We start from the raw sequence: 14823 nt of genomic DNA, 5'->3' as shown, positions 1-14823 counted from the left end.
GACAATGGTAAACATCAGGGGGAATCAAGAGGATAAGTCTAAGATTTCCAAGAACGAACAGCATCTCTGCTATGTAATAAAAGCAAAGATTAAACCTATAGGTTTTTAATTTCTTAGGAGGCTAAGAAATAATTTTCTAACTCCATTGACCATGTTGACCATAGTGTTGTAATTGTGTCGAATATGTGTATATGCTATAGTTGGACTTGAATCGTATGGTATACGTCCAGATAAGATGATGTACTCATGTACTACCTCCGTCCCATAATATGAGACACGCATGTATCACTAGATCGTCAATTTAGTTAACTAAATATAAATTAAATAATTAAAAGATTATATCATTAGAAAGTTCTTTCGATAACGAATTTAATGGTGTACTTTTTGTTAGGAAACATACAAATTTAATTAATCAAATTGAAAATCCAGGGATGCGTGCGTGCCTCATATTATGGGACGAAGGGAGTAGTTTTTTTTTTAAATGGAAGCTTTTTATTGATCTCAAAGCTATATCAAGCGATACAACGAAAGAGTATCATACCCCCGGCCTCTGCGTCGAAACGCACACGGCCACACAAGTACGAAACAAAACTCAAAAATTACAACGATAGAAAAATAACATCTCTATGCATGCTCAATTCGCAAACTAGACCGCCACCCATTGTGGGTTAAAAAGTCCCTGACCAATTGCTCCAAAGTGTTGCACGCCATCAAAGCCAGTTGGTGATCCACTGGTTTGAGGAGAGTAGACCAAGTACGGAGTCAATGAGTGGACGAATAGAAGACCTGCATTGGAGAGGTTAAGTTCTTTCGATTAAAAACAATATCATTTCTGCGGAGCCAAATTGCCCAACATAAAGCAACCACCCCAACCATGAGAAACGGTCTCAACCTTAGATTAACCCCCCGTAACCAGAACCCAAACATACGAGTAACATCACGAGGGGGGAAAAGATTAGAAGTTATTTGGACCATTGACCACACAAAGCGAGAGACACGAAACCAAAGAAAAGGTGCGTAATAGTCTCGTCTTCATGACAGAAAATACATTTTCGACTTTCCTTTAACAGGTTGTCTTTAGTTAATGTGACCGCCCGCCTCAAGAACCAAAAGAAAATTTTAATTTTTAAAGGAACCTTTAGTTTCCATAACCCGTCGTTGGTAATCGGGACATCAGAATGAACCAAATCCTGGTACATAGATTTGACCGAAAACAGTAGTTAACATCTCTGCGTCTAGTAAGCGTTTTATGGTGAAAACAGTAGCAATGCCGGAGGTTGAGAGCAGAGAGCACACTCTTATGGGAAACTTCTTTTCAAAGATATTTATTGATTCTCAATTATTCTCATACAGAGTGATCAAAATAAACATTTCTCAGCACTTGATCACATATTACAGATTTCTAGAGGTAGTTGCAGCGGGCCTAGCAAGAGACTAAAACCCGGCGCTTTCTCCTCCGCATAAATACGACGAGTCTTACTGCCCCAAAGGAAAGGTGTAGCCTGCAAGACCATTCAAAACAGAAAATAAGTATCATCCACTGGTCAGAAGAGATCATACATGCATATGAAATACATCAATCGATGCAGATACTAGAGGTATGGCCTCCTTTTAAAATAATAATAATATGAAATGCGTCAGTAAACATATATAAACAAAAATAATTAATTCCACTTACTTCCGCACTTGTAGCCGGACGGGAAAGGCATCTTGCAGAACTTGGCGACGTACGCGACCTTTTTCATGCAATAAACCTTCTCCAGCTCCTTGGTAACATCTTTGCATAGGCACGGAATGTCCGCCCTCTGCCACACGGCGCAGCAAGCCTCAGACGGATCCTCCTTCGGCTCTTTTGGGAATTTATGGTACTTGGCACACTCCCGGATCATGTCTTCTCGATCTTTACCGCAACCTCAGCCCAGCCCACGCAGTTACTGCGATAGCAAGGACAACCAAGAACAGGCAAATGAGTTTTGCCATGGCTATACTATGCAAGCTAGGTTGCTGCTTTGTCTTTCGATTCTAGATCTAGATTGGTATAATATAGGAGTCCTATGCTATGGTCGGGTTTATATATGGCCGGCCTCATTTAATGAAGATTTCCGTGCATATCTGTGTAGATATGACACCACATCAAACAACAAATGCATACATTAAATGCACACCTATAGGATACGTCACTACGTCATTGACTTCAAATATACATTCACCGAATTATCACATCTATAGGATACACCATGATAAAATACTTTAAAATACATATACCAGATCATATCTAGGAGATGGCACACTGAAATATGCCAATGGATAGATATGTAGTTTCCCTATTATCCGTACAATATGCCAAATCAAATATAGGAAATTGTATACTGACGATAGTGGGTATATACATGTCTATTTATGTAGAATACAGGACCGTCCGCGTCACATGTTTGTAGCTTTGTTTAGTTTTCCCTTTGAGCAAATGATGTTTTTATATTAATACACAACGGTTTAAATATTTATTTAAATAGAAAAATATACTTCGTTTATATGTGATATTTACAGACTGATTGTTCCGATGGAATGCGTTCTCAAGGTCTATCCCGCACAAATGAGATGGGCGGTATCATTTACTCTCAGCCGCTGCTCTGGTGCGTTTGAGTCGGAAGCCTTTGCTTGCAGGGAAGGGCTGCGCCTGGCAGTGTCTTATTCTGCAGCTCCGATTTAGAGTATTCTCACGCTGCGGCTGTGCGGCCGCTATCTCAGGCGATGTTTTTGAAGATTTGCTCATTTGCTAGCTTGTTCTTGTAAATATGCTGGATCCACGTATAATATCATCTATTTCTTTCGAAAAAGAGGACATTCTTCGGCCTCTGCATCGATCGATGCACGCCCTTTTCCATCAAAAGAGGAAAAGAAAACACTCTGCCAGCTACGTCGACTACGGCTTTGGCCAGGCTCTATCCCTCCCTCATTTTGTTCTTCTCGAACAATACTGTATCTCTACCAATATTTGCCAGTCATCGAGTGTTGCGAACCGAGATCCTGTCACAAATTCTGACAGTTTCTAGCAGTTTAAGGTACGTACGTTTCTTTCTCGCAAAAAAAAAGTTCACGGTACGTTCCTGCTCTCTGTCTTGTTTGAACTGGATAGGTACGTTCATGCGCCGTGTATATCCTACTAGTTGTAGGACTCGGAGTCCTCGACCTTTTCTTGGTCCAGTCCGAGACTACCAAGTCCTCTCCCTAAATAAGACGCGCGGTCTACCTCTCGTGCAAACTCTGTTCAAGTTTAAAGTCCAACAACACCCGTGAAGCCGTACAGTTAACCCATCGCCGCCTACTTACCTTTGCCGGTCATGGCGGCTAACAACAGCTCGACCGCAGCAGGGGGTCACCTAACCCAGATCTGCAGGTCGTTACACACCACGGAGGACGTCACCGCGACGCTCGATCTCGAGGTGGCCGGCTACAGCACGCGGCTCGTCGGCATGGGCGCCGGCGAGTCCGTCGGCTCGGAGACGTTCAGCGTCGGCGGACACGACTGGGACATCCGGTTCTTCCCGGACGGAGACGGGCACGACGACTGCGCCGGCAGGGCCGTGACCTACCTGCGCTACCTCGGCCAATCCAAGGAGAAGATCAGGGCCTGGTCAGCGATGAGCGTGCTGGCGAAAGACGGACGGCCGGTGGCCAGCGTCGAGGCGAGGGAGCTCTTCTTTGCTCCGGACGACATGAACGGGGGCGACCCCTTGTTCCTCAGCAAATCCATGCTCAAATCGCTCTCGGAGCTCGGCGGCGACGACGACGGGTTCACGATCCGCTGCGTGCTCACCGTCCGGACCGTGTCGGGCGGCCCGCCGACGGAGTTGCCCGGCCAGCTCGAGCGCGTGCTCTCGGAGGGGACCGGCGCCGACGTCACGTTCCGTGTGGGCGGACGCAAGTTCCGCGCTCACAGGGCGCTCCTGGCGGCGCGGTCGCCGGTCTTCCGGGCTCAGCTCTTTGGCCCGGCGGTGGAGGAGAAGAAGGGCGTGAGGCGGCGTGTCAAGGTCGTCGGCGTCGAGCCGGCCGTCTTCCAGATGATGCTTCACTACATCTACACTGACTCGCTGCCGCCGTGCGCGGGCGACGATGAAGTCGCGGTGCAGCATTTGCTGGTCGCCGCCGATAGGTACGGACTGGATAGGCTGAAGCTGATGTGCGAGGAAGAGCTGAGCAAAAGAATCGAGGTGGACAACATCGTAAGCACGTTCGCGTTGGCGAAGCGGCATCACTGTAAGAGGCTCAAGGACGCATGCCTGATGTTCATGACGCTGCCGGATGTCCTTGACGTCGTCCTGGAGACCGACGGGTTCAAAGCGCACTTCATGACATGCCAACCAATGGATTTGGAGGGGGGATGTAAATAGGAGTTTTCCCTGTTTCTCATTGCTATGTAAAACTTTTTTTTGCAGTTTTCGACCTCTGTCGAACCTGTCGACACATAGTACTTGAAAAAGGAATAATGTAGTAAAATTGAATGATATTAGTCTGCTCTAGCATTCGGCCATTCACAAAAAGACTCCACTTTCGGTTGTGAGATTCTTGTAAACTCGCCAGAAATATTCTAGAGTGTAAGCTATCACCAACCAGCTGGATCTATATGTCGTCATTGTCAACCTCTGCTTTCATTTGCTGTCAACCTTCATTGCATCTTCCTCATTGACAGAATGAGCATCATCTGGGATACAAATTCCAAGGTCTCATTAGTTTGTTGGTCCTTGAGGTGAAATTGGATCCTACGATATTCCAAGCAGAGTAAACTACCGAGGGGTTTATGAGACTCAAATTTGCCCAAATATGGATGTATCTATTCTTAAAAAGTGTTTAGATACATGTAATATTTCGGCAACAATTTAGGATCGGAGGGAGTATATTTGAGACCTCTTCCATTGGTGTAATTTCCTAATAAAAGAAACTACTGAGACAGGTATAATTTATGCATGGCAGACAACAAACAATTCGGCATGTAGAACTGTAGCAACTGTGGCATGGACACTCATTAAAATTTAGAGTTAAATGCACCATAGGGGTTGCAGGGAGACAGAAAAACCGATGTTGAAGTTGCTTTCAACAAAATGATGGCTTACTTAATAAAATTTAGAGTTAAATGCACCATAGGGGTTGCAGGGTTGCAGGTTGAGCACTAGGGGTCATCTTAAATGCACAGTTAGTCCTAATACAACAAAAATGCAGATTGGGACCTAAAAGATTAATCTGAGTCACTAGAGGTCCTATCTAACATGAACGTGTGGCAGGTTGAGCACCTACTCGTGTGCAACATTTCGCAAAATCACCACTGAATATTATGTTTTTCAAACTTCGTGGTCCCTCTGCCCATATTGTCGTAGCTGAGGTCGATATTGGCGACGGAGAGCTCATCTGAAGACGATGAAAGTGGCGCGGAGGAGACGCCAGCAGTTGCACACCCCCAGGCCCACCAAGTCAACGGTGAGGTCCTTGGGGTCAGAAGACGGGGAGCTCAAGCAAGCTCGGCGTGGAGAAATGGGTAGAGGGACCACGAAATTAGAAGAAGAGACTTTTTAGGGGTTGTTTTGCAAAATATGGCCTATGTGGCAGTGGTCAACTTACCACGCGCGCATGTCAGAGCAGATATGGTGCGGTTAGGATCTCCGGTGACTCATTTATTGTGCTTCTAGGAAACAAATCTGCATTTTCATACTATTAGGACTAAATTGGAAACCCCAGAGTATTTTTTAGGAATTCCAGTGCATTTAAGTCTAAATTTTAGGTTTATGAAGCCAAAATAGCACAGTCACTCATTTCAGTTTGAACTGATCTACACAAATTCATTTATCATAATACTTTCCATAAAACTAGTTTTCAAAAGTCATCCAAGGTAGTATATAATTAGAAAGACTAATCAGGGAGGTTGTTTTTTACCTGAGGCTCCTAGGTTTGAGCCATCAACTCCTTTCAGGATGTTAGTCTCTGTCTGCGGTTGCTCAGATTGTTCCATGTTATCTAAATTTTCACACCAAAAGAACTGGCTCAGAATAAATGTTCAGCACGACCAAATAAACAACAAAATCACATGCTACCAGATGATTCCTTACAAATATGCTGATTGTTATCAGAAGCATCTGACTGTACTTTGGAACCTAAAGAAATACCACCATTAGTTATTTCTTTTCAATAAGTCATTTACTCATCAAGGGCATAACAAACATATAGACCTGAGCTGATACCTGATGTAATATCGATCTCATTGATGGCAGCTGGATCAACACGCTGAATTTGGGCTGCCCAAAAAAAAAATCCAACTGTAACAAACTGTACCCTACCAGCTAAACTAGCAATCGAGCCATGCGTTGCTGCAGTTTATTTTCAGATAATAGATATGCAAACCGTAAACAAAAATAGATATGCATGCATATGAATAATGAACTACATAAATTAATATAAGTAATGATGGATTTTAAGGCATAGAGGGGGAGATGAAAAGCGAGGACTTTCATTTCACATCAACTCTTGGCTCCCCAGGAGTCCATAGTAATACTACTTTTCTCTCATCAACCACAGGAAATGCACTCTGGTGAGTCTAGAACAGTACACTGATCATATAATGTTTGATAACCATCCAAAGAATAGGAGAATTTGGAATGACATGGTAAAGCCACTAACATAAATGAGCTTCCTACCTTATAAGCTTTAGAATAGGTCAATGAGTTAATAATTAATTCTTACCAGAAGATTTCTTAACAACACCCATTACCTGAACATTAAATATTTTCCTTCCCCTATTAAACCAAAAGGAGAAAAATTCCCACATTATTTGAGTTAACCTCTTCCATATCAGAGGTAAATTTGTTTCAATTTTTAAATGCATGAAACTTAGATTAGCCTGGAGATCCCTTCATCTACAAAAGTGAGAGCATAAGATAGTAACATCAAATAATACATGAAGTTTCCCGAGAGCCATGCACAACAGACAGGTTTGACAAGTTTCTAATTCTTTCATGGGAAAATACATTTAGGATTTCAGGTCAATGTGGCTGGTGTTCTGAACCTCAGCAGTGTATATAATCCAAGAAAGCATACCTGATGACTCATCGCTTCCATTTGAAGATTCAGAATCGCTGGTAGCCTCAGTAACAGATTTCCCTTCAACAAGCACATCTTCATTCGCCACTTGCCTGCATGATATCGATACAGGTTGAGCGAATTTAACTGGAACCACAGTAGCTGATGGTTCTGGCCTAATAGGTCCCGTGACTTGCTTGGGTAAAGGCCATGATTCCACATAGCTGGATGGAACTGAAACAGGTGCTGCTGCAACAACACCAGGACTAATGTAAACTCCTGGAGTGGTGGGGATGATGTTCGTAGCAATAGATTTCTCCACAGGTCTCCTCATCTGAAGAGGCCTTGCAATTGTAACATCCTCCAAGTGAACTGGCAAGGGAGGAGGAGCTTGCTTGTGGACTGCAGATGCTTTTTTCTTTTTAACACTACTTGGTCGAAGCATGGGGAGCTCAGGGACAAGATCATCCCTCGGTGTTATAGGGCGTAGGTTGTTTACATCAGGGATCCAACCTTGGAGCACCTGATTGTCCTTCACTTTAACCGTAATAAGAGAAAACCCAGGACATTTATTGGCCATCTTGCCAACAAAACGCTTCCCAATATTAGCATCAGTGCTTGAATTGCCTTCCACATGAGCACTACTATAATTGGTGGCTTGATTATCATGAACCTTAACTGTATTAGCAGAATTTCTAGGTCGACTGGACCTATCACCTTGGGCTTTCGGTGCAGGCAGCACATAAACTGTATGCATTTTAGGGCCAACACTGCCACCTGATGTATGGTTAGCATGTACCCCACCATGGTGCATATTATAGTTATATAGTACCCTGCGACCAGGTGACATGCTCCGAACAGGATGTGCCATCTGAGGTTGTTCATATGTAGAATGCTCATATTTCCTTGGGCGGCCACGCTTACGCTTTGCACCAGAGCTTACCAACTGCTCAATGGGAGGCTGATCACTAGGTGCAGTCGCTTTATTCCCTTCTGATGTCATTTCTATCAGTTTCCTTCAACTTTTTGCAGCTGCACCCAAAAATGATGAGACTACCCTGTTGATAAGAGTTTACATTAAATCAGAATAACAGTTTTTTCTCCGCTAAGCTCACAAAGTGACCCAGTGCGATGAGCCAATGAGGGCCTCAAAATTAGAAGGACAGGAAAACATGATAAGAAATAACTAGAAGACACAGCAGAAAATTAGATGACAGACATGTACTCCCTCCATTTGTGCATAAAGGGCCACTGTCAGAAAAATCAGGATTCAGAAATACAAGACCGCTCTCGCTGATACCACCCCGTACGCGGGCTCAGGAGTAAAACTGATTGCTGGATGTTGGAATCGCAAGCGACGGGGCTAATTAATCGCCAACAGAACAGTTAATTTAAGGAAGGAGGAGGCCAACAGAATGACAGGGCTAATTAATCGCTGCACGTGGGAATCCCATGATGCATTTAAGAAAATAAGAGGCCAACAGAACAGGGCTAATTAATTGCCAAGGCATGCGCTGATCGAGACTCTGGTGGCACACGTTTGTTGGCCAGATTTTGGTTTGAAAAATTCAGCCCCAGTGGATCTACCCGCCTTGGTTACAGCGTTATTTGAGAGCGGCCTTCTATACCCAAACGGTTTGAGTACCATATATGCCATGAACTGAAGGGGCAGTCATCATGGTACTGTTTTCAGAAGACACATGGCCACAGTTTGTAATCAAAGATGTAAACCGCATCTTCACAGTACAAGAGTACACAAGCCAGTCAAATTTAATGTTGCCAGAAACTTGCAGAGCCTTTTTCTATGACAATAATTGAATGTATCGCAGATTAGAAGTAACACAAACATAAATAATTTCCTGGCTTTAAAAGTTTTTGCAAAAAAAACTTTTACTGCTACAAACAAGTAATCAATTCAAGTGGCTTAAATTCTTAAATTACTGATGTACTAACACAACATAAATTCTTAATGCACAGAGCTCCAACATACTGCATGTGACATGAAATGCTAAATGACTTGAGATTTGCAGAATCTTAACAAAATCCCATCCAACGTATTAACACCTTAAACAATCGAAGCAATATTAAAACATGAGGGAGAGAATTTCCCTTTTATCCTGAATTACCAATCAATCCATAATATCGTCCTACCTCGTCCTATCATATCGCATGGCCCAAACATCATCATCCATCAGACAAGATAATAGATTAAAACAAGGGTTAAAAAAATCAGCCAAGCTGAGATACAATGAACCGATCCAAAAAACCGTGAAAGCAAACGAGGAACAGATCAGACATAGTCAGGCCACAGGCATAGATCTATAAGGATGGAGGACGCGATTTACCCCAAAATTATGTCCTCCGCGCGGCGTCGCCTCTCGTGTTTCTTCCGGAGGATATGTGATCGATCGTGCCCGTGGAAGGGGAGGGGGCAACGGGAGGGACACCGCGGATGAGGCGTGGGTGGACGGTCGGGAGCGGCGGAGGTCGGCGGCCGGAGGAGCGAGAGGCGCTAGGGTTCTGCCCTCTCTCGGCGGAATGGCGGGGGGTCGAGGGAACGGACGATGTGGCTCGACGCGATGCAAAACGGCAGGCTCCGCCTCGCCGAACCATACAAATAGTGGCTACGGAGGCGGGGGACGCAGGTGGCGTTGCTTGGTCCACTTGCCGCTGTACGGCCCGCGAAGATGACGTTTCTATTGCGGGCCGGCCCATACAGACCAATAAGCACGTGGGCTGACCCGCTAAGTGATGTAACGATCGTTGTTTGTTCGCTACTCGTGAGTTTTGTTACGCTAAAAATAAACTAGTAGTGAGTTTTGTGTAAAAAAAATAATTTAAAAGAAACCACGTGTTCGAGATTGCACAAAATACCTCAAAAAAGAAAAAAGCAAGTTGATCTCCGGAGACCCTCGCACCAAGATAAACTATCGTCCACCTCCAAGATCCCCTAGCCATGATGGGGCCATTGGAGAAACGAAGAGGGCAACCGACATTACTAGATTTGAATGTGAGATAAGGCTTTGTACATGGGTCGGAAACTTCCCATGGCCGTCTGATCTCGATGCTGCCATCTTCATACACCGTAGCAAGAGAAGAACTCTCATAGAAATCTCTTTTCGAGAATCAGACCGCCACACTCCACGAAACTATCGTCTTTTACGTTGGTCGGGAACTTGCCCATGCCCGTCAAGTCCCGATGCCACCATCTTCATTCATCGTAGAAAGAAAAAAAAAAACGTTAACGCCAACCACGAAACAGCGACCATCGCCCCAAAGAGTGGACACGAAACACCGACCAACACAACCAAAACTCACCGTATATGGAGACCGATTAATTAGAACGCCAACCGAGGTAGGAAAAGAACGTAAACAAATTAGGATTGAACTACACATCGGTGTTCCCCACCTGACGAGCTGCAGCGGCGCCCGCGTACTACCTGCTACGCCCCGCGCGCGTGCTTTGCGTGCCCCCGTGTGCCCGCTCACGCGTTCTCCCGGGCGCCAGCAGGCCAGCTCTCCTGCGACTCCCCAGCCACGGCCCACGCGCTGAAGCAACTGGGCTAGACACAGCACACGGCCCAAGCAGCAGCGTATATTCTTCAATTCCGCAAGTACGATCCTGGGAGCAAGTAATGAGTCATGTTGCCTTCTTTGAGTTTTGGCTGTGTTGAACCTGTGCATTACTTCGATAGAAGTGAACGTGGTTTAGTTTTTCTCATTTTGCAACGATTGTTATCCAAAGACAACAACAGAACTATCAGCTTTGGCATGTGGAAATCATCTTCTTTTTCATGTGAACGACGCCTGAGGAAAAAAAGCTTGCAATGACAAGATCAAACAAAATGATCGCTGGGGTAAAAGCTAATCTGGCCATGAAGATAAAATATGCTGATTGACCGGTGGCAGACGAGATTGTTTTGCCAGTTTATCTAAACCTACTTGCTCAATAACTATTTGTCAATGTGTCTAAATCTATTTACCGATTTATCCACACATACTTACCGGGTTAGCTGTATTTACTTGCAAACTTAACTATGTCTACTTGCCAGTTTATCCACGCTTACCGGCTTATCCACACATACGTGCCAGATTAATTGTGTTTACTTGGCAGGTTAATTGTGCATATTTGCTAGGTTAACTACGACTACTTGACAAGTTAACAATGTCTATTTGCTAGTTTGTCCACGCCTACTCGCCGGCTTATTCACAACTACTCGCCAGATTAATTGTACCTAATTGCTAAGTTAATTGTGCCTATTTGCCATTTGTCCACGCCTACTTACTGGCTTATCCGACCTACTTGTCAGATTGATTGTGCCTAATTGTCAGGTTAATTATGCCTAATCGCCATGTTAATTATGCTACTTGTCATTTTGTTCACGTCTACTTAACCGCTTATTCACACCTACTTGCTAGGTTAATTATGCCCAAATGCCAGTTTAACTATGTCCACTTGCGAGGCAACACCTACCTGGTAGTATATTGTGTCTAATTGCCAAATTAATTGTGCGTACTTGCCGGGTTAACTATTCGTACTTGTCATGTTGTCCACGCCTACTTATTAGATTATCCACAGCTATTTGCCGGGTTAATTGTGTTGCCAGGTTAACTATGCCTACTTGCCAGGTTTGCTTGTCATTTTGTCCATGACTACTCACCGGTTTAGCCACATCTAATTGCCAAATTAATTATCAGATTAATTATGTCTACTTGGCAGATTAATTGTGTCTAATTGCCTAACATGCACGCCATGATAAATATGTAGTACAACACATGCACTAGACCAAATAAGATGGCAACTATTACCAAAAACATGACAACTATTACCAAAAACATGGCAACTAAGTGCTACATATCACTGGAGCTAGTAGTGCATGATATGACATTTATAGGCAAACATTGAACAATAAGACAACTAAGGGTCACCAGCAGCGCTTGCTTTGCGGTTGCACGAACTCCCCCGCCAGCTACGTTACGCCTCATGCGGCCCTCCACCGTGCTTACCTGCTTATGAACACCATTTGTCATTTTATCCACATCTACTTGCCGGATTAATTGTGCCTACTTGTCGAGATAACTAATCCTACTTGCGAGATTATTAGATTATTTGTACCTGTTTGCCGGATTACCTGCACTTGATTGCCACATTAGTTGTACTTACTTACCAGGTTAATTGTGCCTACTTTCTCAAATAATTAACCCTACTTGCCAGATTATTTGCGCCTGCTTGTTGGATTATCTGCCCTTAATTGTCAGGCTAACTATTCTTACTTGTCAATCATTACCAATCACTTAATTCTCCCAAAATGAAGTGAATCATTACCAATCACATCAATCCGATCCAGTTTCAAGTGACTAGAAACCCCTACTTTAAATTCCCAATGCCCACAAAAATCTAAAATTAATCCAAATGCTCGTACATACGTGTAACAAGCACTATTATGATTACAGGGATGGATAAGAACATCAATGTTGAGCGTGTTGAGCAACGACACTTGCAGGCATTAAAACTACACGCGTGGAGAGACAAACTGTCATGAGAATTGGTAGCATGTGAAATGAATCGAGGAGACTGTCTGCCTGTCTCGGACAGCTTGCCAGCGCCAACCGCAGCGACGCCGAGCACGTCGCCCGGTACGCCTCGTCCGTCGCGGCAAGTGGCGGGAGCAGAGCAAGAGAAGCCACGCGGGGCCAACACCTCCTCTCCCTGCTCCTCCTCAACGTTGCTGCCAGGAGGCTGCTGCTGCTTCTGAAGCCACGAGGAGACATCAGCAGGTCCAGCCGCCGCGGCCGGCACGCGCCTCCAGCATCAGCCCTGCGCCTCCCGCCATCCGCCTCCCCGCGCCGCCCGCTGCCGTGCCACCACACCGCTGCTGCCTACGTCCGCGACAGGGCGCCGGGCACCTGAGTCCGCGCCGTAAAGGGACAGGGAGCGAGAGAAGATCAGGGCAGGGGATCGAGGGAGGGGGATGAAACCGGCAGAGATTCCATTCTGGGGAGGGAGGAGGGGTCACGGGATGGGGATCGAGACGGATCGGAGAAAGTCGGGGGAGGAGATGGAAAGGGGCTTCATGTCCAGGACGCCGCCCTGTAAGACTAGGTGGGGCACGTGCCCCATTTAGAATGTCCGAACAAATTATTCCAACACGGCGTGTTCCCGCCGCCAATACGACCTCTCTACGGGCACCTAAACTACCTACGCGTGGAGCTGAGCGACGATCGCATCGCAAAGCGTAATCACAATACTCCTACTAGTGCACATTATGTGTAATGACAAGCAAACTATAGTCATGGCACCTGAGCAAAGGCGTAATTACAAAACTACGAAACCAAAGGCAAATGTTACAGTACGGCAAAGACAAAAACGTGACAATTCCAACAAAAATGAGAACTAGCAGATCCTCTTGGATGTCTAGTTTGGATCATTACTTCCTCTCGACCGACTACGGCTGTCCATTGTCCTCCAGGCTCCCCTCCAAAGCCAATGGCCGACAACATGCCTTGAGGTGCTCATTGAACCCGTCGGTCTCAACCACGGCGGCCAGCACCTCCGCCGACGACGCCATGAACGCCAGGCACGCACTTTTCAGCCGCCCGCAGTGGCGCTGACGCGCCAACGCCAGCATGGTCAGGACGGTCTCCACGTCGATCCTCTTGCACAGCTCCTCCTCGCACATCAGCTTCAGCCTGTCCAGCCCGTACCGATCCGCCGCCACAAGCAAATGCTGCATCACGGCGGCGCCACTGTTGCAGTTGCAGCCCTCTCCATTGTTGTTTCCGTTGTACGGCGGCAGCGAGTCCGTGTAGATGTAGTGAAGCATCATCCGGAAGACGGCCGGCTCCAGTCGACGACCTCGACGCGGCCCATGTCCTTCTCCGCCATGGGCCCAAAGAGCTGGGCCCGGAACACGGGCGACCGGGCCGCCAGAAGCGCCATGTGGGTCGGGCCGCCGGCCCACGCGGAAGGTGACGTCGGCTCCTGGGCCGTCCACGAGCATCTGCTCCAGGTGCCCCGGGAGCTCCATCGCCGGGGACTCGTTCCGGACGGTGAGCACGCACCGGATCGTGAAGCCCAGATCCGATTTCTGCCGGGACGCCGATTTGAGATCCGACCTGCTGACGAACCGGGCGTAGCCCCAGTCGTTGCTCGCCGGAGAGAAGTTGTGCTCCACCACGCCGTGGGAGGCTACCAGCTGCGGCGGCGGCTCCTGGCCCTGCTTCTTCTCCAGCATCTCTAGTCTGAACTTCGCTCTCGCTTCATCGGCTTGGTTGAGATAGCGCAGGAAGCACGAGGCGGAGCCGCCGCAGCTGGTATTGGTCCCGTCAGGGTAGAACCTGATCTCCCAATCGTAGCCGCCGACTCTGAAGAGACGCTCGAGGCGACGAACTCGCCGGACCCCATGGCCTTGAGCTGCAGGTAGTTGTTCACATCGAAATTGAGCGTCGCGTTCACGTACTCCGTGATGCATCTCGACGTCGTCGTTGTCGTCTCGGGTGATGAGGTCGTCGGGCTGTTCGCCATGGCCGCCAAAGTAGGTAAGCACACGTAGGAGAACGAACAAACGTACGTAATGTACGGGAGAATATGGGGAGTTTTGGTTGGTCTTAAACTCCAGCAGGATTTGCAACGTTGGTCGGTCGGCACGACGTCTTATTTTGGTTTAGGGAGAACTCTCAACGACGGGGCCTTCGGTACTTACTTTTTGAACATGAGTCGTGTGATTAGAGGATAACTGGTGGTAAATTGTTGTCGAA

The 14823-nt window shown here is 46.4% G+C and overlaps 2 protein-coding genes and 1 pseudogene across 5 annotated transcripts; 1 reads left to right on the top strand and 2 right to left on the bottom strand.

The window, feature by feature from the left end:
• The first annotated feature begins 1911 nt into the window (after positions 1-1911).
• On the top strand, positions 1912-4411 carry LOC104581430 (BTB/POZ and MATH domain-containing protein 2). The gene has a single exon (XM_010228976.3). The coding sequence runs from the start codon at positions 3342-3344 to the stop codon at positions 4389-4391; it is 1050 nt and encodes a 349-aa protein (XP_010227278.1). The 5' UTR covers positions 1912-3341; the 3' UTR covers positions 4392-4411.
• Positions 4381-9663, bottom strand: LOC100827436. 4 transcript variants are annotated; one of them, XM_024456030.1, is made up of 7 exons: positions 9411-9663; positions 7084-8123; positions 6231-6284; positions 6084-6143; positions 5926-6006; positions 5614-5690; positions 4385-4702 (listed from the first exon to the last, which is right to left on the bottom strand). In XM_024456030.1, exons 2-6 carry the CDS (start codon positions 8066-8068, stop codon positions 5626-5628), a joined length of 1245 nt encoding a protein of 414 aa, XP_024311798.1. In that variant the 5' UTR covers positions 8069-8123; positions 9411-9663; the 3' UTR covers positions 4385-4702; positions 5614-5625. The 4 variants fall into 4 exon arrangements, with proteins under 4 accessions (XP_003580590.1, XP_024311798.1, XP_024311799.1 ...); XM_024456031.1 differs by having other exon boundaries at positions 6099-6143; XM_003580542.4 differs by lacking the exon at positions 5614-5690 and having other exon boundaries at positions 4381-4702; positions 6099-6143.
• Positions 9664-12364: 2701 nt separating this feature from the next.
• Positions 12365-14749, bottom strand: LOC104581429 (annotated as a pseudogene).
• Positions 14750-14823: the final 74 nt, after the last annotated feature.

This window comes from Brachypodium distachyon, chromosome 5, assembly GCF_000005505.3.
Source record: "Brachypodium distachyon strain Bd21 chromosome 5, Brachypodium_distachyon_v3.0, whole genome shotgun sequence".
Lineage (NCBI taxonomy): Eukaryota > Viridiplantae > Streptophyta > Magnoliopsida > Poales > Poaceae > Brachypodium > Brachypodium distachyon.
The sequence above is the reverse complement of the archived record's forward strand: the minus strand, read 5'-3'. Positions and strand labels throughout refer to the sequence as shown.